The 4,508-nt window shown below is 39.3% G+C and overlaps 1 protein-coding gene across 1 annotated transcript in view; it reads left to right on the plus strand.

The window, feature by feature from the left end:
• Positions 1-1,150: 1,150 nt before the first annotated feature.
• Positions 1,151-4,508, plus strand: part of LOC119429484 (ribonuclease inhibitor) — a gene marked incomplete at its 5' end in the record, with an annotated part of 5,619 nt that continues 2,261 nt past the window's right edge. The window contains 3 exons of the mRNA XM_037697101.1: positions 1,151-1,324; positions 1,640-1,813; positions 4,456-4,492. Of these exons, the coding sequence (XP_037553029.1) occupies positions 1,151-1,324; positions 1,640-1,813; positions 4,456-4,492 (385 nt within the window). The remainder of the gene's footprint in view (positions 1,325-1,639; positions 1,814-4,455; positions 4,493-4,508) is intronic.

The raw sequence follows: 4,508 nt of genomic DNA on the forward strand, positions 1-4,508 counted from the left end.
TCTCACAAGCATCCTACCCCCCCCCCCCCCGCACACACACACACACATTACAAATGCTTCTGACGCCATTGATTTGTGAATGTCTTTAACAGGCTACTGCTGACCTCGATGACCTTGCTGAGAAGATAATTCAATCATTTTGATGTTACTATGACACAAAGCTAACGTCACAACACCCTAATGCCTGAATCAGATTGTCACTGATACACTCTGGTTCCAGCACAGAAATCTTAAGCCGTGCTGTGGATTGCTTGTTCCATGTATTTTTTCAGGCACCACATAAACATGTTACAAAGTAAACTTTATTTATTTAACAAAGTTAAGTCAGGTCCTCTGGACGGATTAAATATTTATATATATACATATATGTATATATATAGATGAAATGTTTCGGCTTTAATCCAAAAGACTTCATCAGTGCAATCCTGGCCAAACTGGTTCCAAATATCTTAATGCGTGCTCAGTAATCCAGGTTGAAAAATCAAACAAAGTTAGTTAAGTCTTTTGGATTAAAGACGAAACGTTTCAACAAGTTTTTTTTATTTTTTATTTTATTATTTCAATCCGTCTAGAGGACCTGACTTAACTTTGTTAGATTTTTCTGGATTATTGAGCACGCATCAGGATAATTATTTATTATTATTCAGTTCACATTCATAATGAGATTAGTTTAATTTTAATGATAAATATATTTGTATGAATGTTGATTCATCATTGATTTCCTGTTTATTCATTTTTTCTGTTGTTGTTCTGTACATACATTTTCTTATTTTTAACATTTAGCCTGGCTTTTGCTGCATTTAACTTTTAACTAACATATTACTACATCTATCTATGAGCTGGGCTTTTGCTACTTTGGGCTTTAGCTATAGCATTTTACACATTTTGGATAGTATTTTACAACTTTTAGTATTTATCCGTTTTAATACCTTTGACTTTTTGCTAACATTTGGCTTCTGTTAGGTTTTAGCTACTATTCTTTTGACTTTCAGCTAGCATTTTTCTTTTAGCTTTAATTAGCAACAGCTTCTTTTTTTAGCCAGTTTCAGTGACATCTTTCAGCTGTCAGTATTCACACTGCATTTTCACAAAAACCTTTTCCCCCTGCTTTTTAAAAATACTTATTTATTTCTCCTACTTTTGTCCTCAGGCTGAGTGTGTGGAAACTCTCCAAGAGAAGCTGTGAAGTTCTGTCTTCAGTTCTCAGTGCCCAGTCCTGTAATCTAAAAAAACTGGACCTGAGTAACACAAGCCTGACAGATTCAAGAATCCAGCTTCTGTCTGTTGGACTCATGAGTCCACATTGTCAACTGGCAACTCTCAGGTCAGGAGGGTTTTTTTATTGTTTAACACAATTTAATGAGTTTTATCAGAACAGATGTTAACAAGAACAAACTTTCTTCACAAATATGTGGGTAAAATATTCAGCAACACAACATGAATATAAACATACAAAAAACTAACAACTACTTGATTGAAATAGCAATGATTTCTAAAGGTTGGCATTGATCAGAGCTGTTTGTTCTCAAATAACAAAAACACGACCATGTAAAGAATGTCATTTTTTGTTCATGTTCAATATGAAACGTGTTTTATTTTAATCACAAATCTGATGTTTTAACCTGTTTTGTCACTTCAGACTGAGTTGCTGTAACCTGTCAGAGAGGTGCTGTGAATTTCTGTCCTCGGTCCTCAGCTCCCAGTCCTCCGGTCTCACAGATCTGGACCTGAGCAACAACAACCTGCAGGACTCAGGAGTGAAGCTGCTTTCTGTTGCTCTGAAGAGTTCACACTGTCACCTGGAAACTCTCAGGTCAGATAGACTTAATCGTGAACGACACAATTTATTTACAACTTACTTTTCTAAAAGTAAAGTAAATTATTTACCTTTACCCTCCCCGTAGTGGGGGATGGGCTCATCGGCAAGCACCTGATGCCCGGGCCTCTACATTTGGGGCTTGGTCGGGCTCAGCCCCCATGGGCTGTTTGGATTCACATTTCTGTGGCCCCACCACCATAATGAACTATGATTGGAGCTGGACGGCAGCGTAGGGCTCGGCGCTCTGATCCTAGCTTGCCAAAGCTGGCTCTTAGGCCATATAACTGTCCTTGTTTGGAGAGGAAGAAGCCTGAGCTTGCACAGGAGGTTGAGAGGTACAGATTAGATACATCCAGGCTCTCGCCCCTCAGTGCACAGTATGGGTTTGGAACAAAAAGGAGGTGGAGGTGCAGGGCTGGTGGTGGGTTGGATCAGGTGGCAGGGAAAGATGAGGTAGACTCAAATGTTTAGTGAAGGTTTGCTGGGAATACCTTCCAGCAGAACCCAATAGAAAGACCTTCAGCTCCCATCTACAGTATGACAAAGCTTTAACTGCATCCCAGCAGAGGTAAGAAACATTGACATGCTGCCATTGTTGAAGATGTGACCCTGAGTCGTGACTGCAAGGTTGATTTTGCCTCTTGTGGCAGTCTTGTTAGCTGTTAGGCCCCCAGAGGCAGACAGGCATTGTCATGCCAAGCAAGCTGAAGCCCAAGCTCAGGGCTATTCAACTGGCGGTCCGGGGGCCAACTCAGGCCCACAGGTGAGCTCAGTTCGGCCCACCAATGGGTTCATTTAAGAACAAGACTAGATTTTAAACCATAAAACAAACATACTTAATGAGAATAACTACTGGATCTCCAGCACCTGAGCACTTGGCTTTCGGTAGCTTTGGCACCCTTAGCAATTTAGTTGATAGCCCTGCCCTAGTTGTTGATGAGGCAACGGGTGTAGAAGGAGTTTGATGAGGCCTAAGATGGAGACTCTTGATTGGTTTGACAAGATTCTGAAAAACTCTTAAGCAGCTGAGGCAGCAGAAGAAGTAATTTACAAATATGGTGTATAGTGGAGTTGGGGTGCTTTTGACCTCAACCAGTGATGTTGTTAGACAGTGGAAGTAACTAGAAAGTTCCTGGAGAATCTTTGATGAGGACTGCCACCTGGCAGCCATTTAAAAATTTAATTTGACAGTAGGGCTGGGCGATATGGACCAAAATTAATAACTTGATATTTTAAAATTAATCGCGATATACGATATATATTTCAATATTTTTTTTATTTCCATAAAGTAATAACAAAAATACATTTGAGTCAAAGCTTTGTCCCAGTTGTCACACAGGCACATTTAGTAAACAGCTGTAACTGTACAAAATAAATGTCTAAAAATTAAACTATTTACATATATTAGTTTATTTTTTAGACCTTTATTTACATATATTAAATAATAATCTTCTTCAGCTGCGCCGCCGTCACGACATTAGTAAGCGTGTGTGAACTGCTGCAGCTGCAGTGCTGACACACTTCAGCCTCCTTCCCTGAAACAAACCACGGGTCAGAACTCATTTAGCCGTGCTGTGCCTGATGAGAGGAACAGTGAGAGGTGGCGCCGCAACGTTAACAAATCAGCAGCTTATCATATCGCTAATTTAAAAAAATTACTAGGGAATTCTGGTAAGAATGCCCCCTGTACAGGCCTACTTACTTAGAGAGGTGTTTGTGGCATGTCCACCTGGGTGAAGACCCCAGGGAAAACATCTCGACTAGCCTGGGAATTTTCCCAGAATCAGTGAAAGAGGTGGTTGTGGTAAAATATATCTGGGTCCCCCTGCTCAAGCTGCTAACCCCACAACCCGACTCCAGAAAAAGCAGCAGATAATGGATGAGTGGATGGATATATTTTCAAATCATTTCTCCAGATATGTACTGTACAATGAGAGTCCTTCAGTTCAATACAATAATTGTAAAGAGGCTTGTTTGTCTTATGCTTCTTCTAGTTTTGATCTAACAAGGTTAAGTCAGGTCTTCTAAACGTATTCTTCTTGTTGAAACGTTTCTTCTTCAGTCTGGGACCCTGCAGCAAACTCAGACTGAAGAAGTCTTTTGGATAAAAGACAAAGCAAGAAGAATCCGTGAGGAGGACCTGACCCTTGTTAGATTGACCTGGATTATTGAGCATGCATCAGAACCTTCTACCATAGCTTTTACTTACGGTTTTGCTACTTTTAGCTATTAGCTAACATTCTGCTACTTGTAGTTTTTAGTTGCTGTTTTCCTACTTTTAGATTCTAGCAAGCATTTTACACTTTAGGTTTTAGACAGCGTTTTGTTATTTTTGTGTTTAGTAAACAGTTTGCTGCTAGCTTTATGCTAGTTTTAGAGCATGACCTCTTTTACTTTTTGCTAGTGGTGTTACTAGTTAGCTATTGTCTTGTTTTGCTAGTTTTACTTCTTAGCTAAATTTAGCTTGTTTTTTTCTAGTATAGCGAACTTTTATTTAGCTTTCATAAATCAGTGTCATATTCTTTAGCCAATGTTAAGCAGCCGTTCATCAGTCAGCATTTACACTGCATTTTCACAAGAAAATACTTTTTTTATTATAGATTGTATTTTTATTTTTTTTCATGTTGTTTACTCAGACTAAATTACTGTAACCTGTCGGAGAGAAGCGGTGAGGTTCTGTCGTCAGTCC

Source organism: Nematolebias whitei, unplaced genomic scaffold (assembly GCF_014905685.2).
Source record: "Nematolebias whitei isolate Nwh7 unplaced genomic scaffold, NemWhi1 Nwh_scaf_1577, whole genome shotgun sequence".
Taxonomy (NCBI): domain Eukaryota; kingdom Metazoa; phylum Chordata; class Actinopteri; order Cyprinodontiformes; family Rivulidae; genus Nematolebias; species Nematolebias whitei.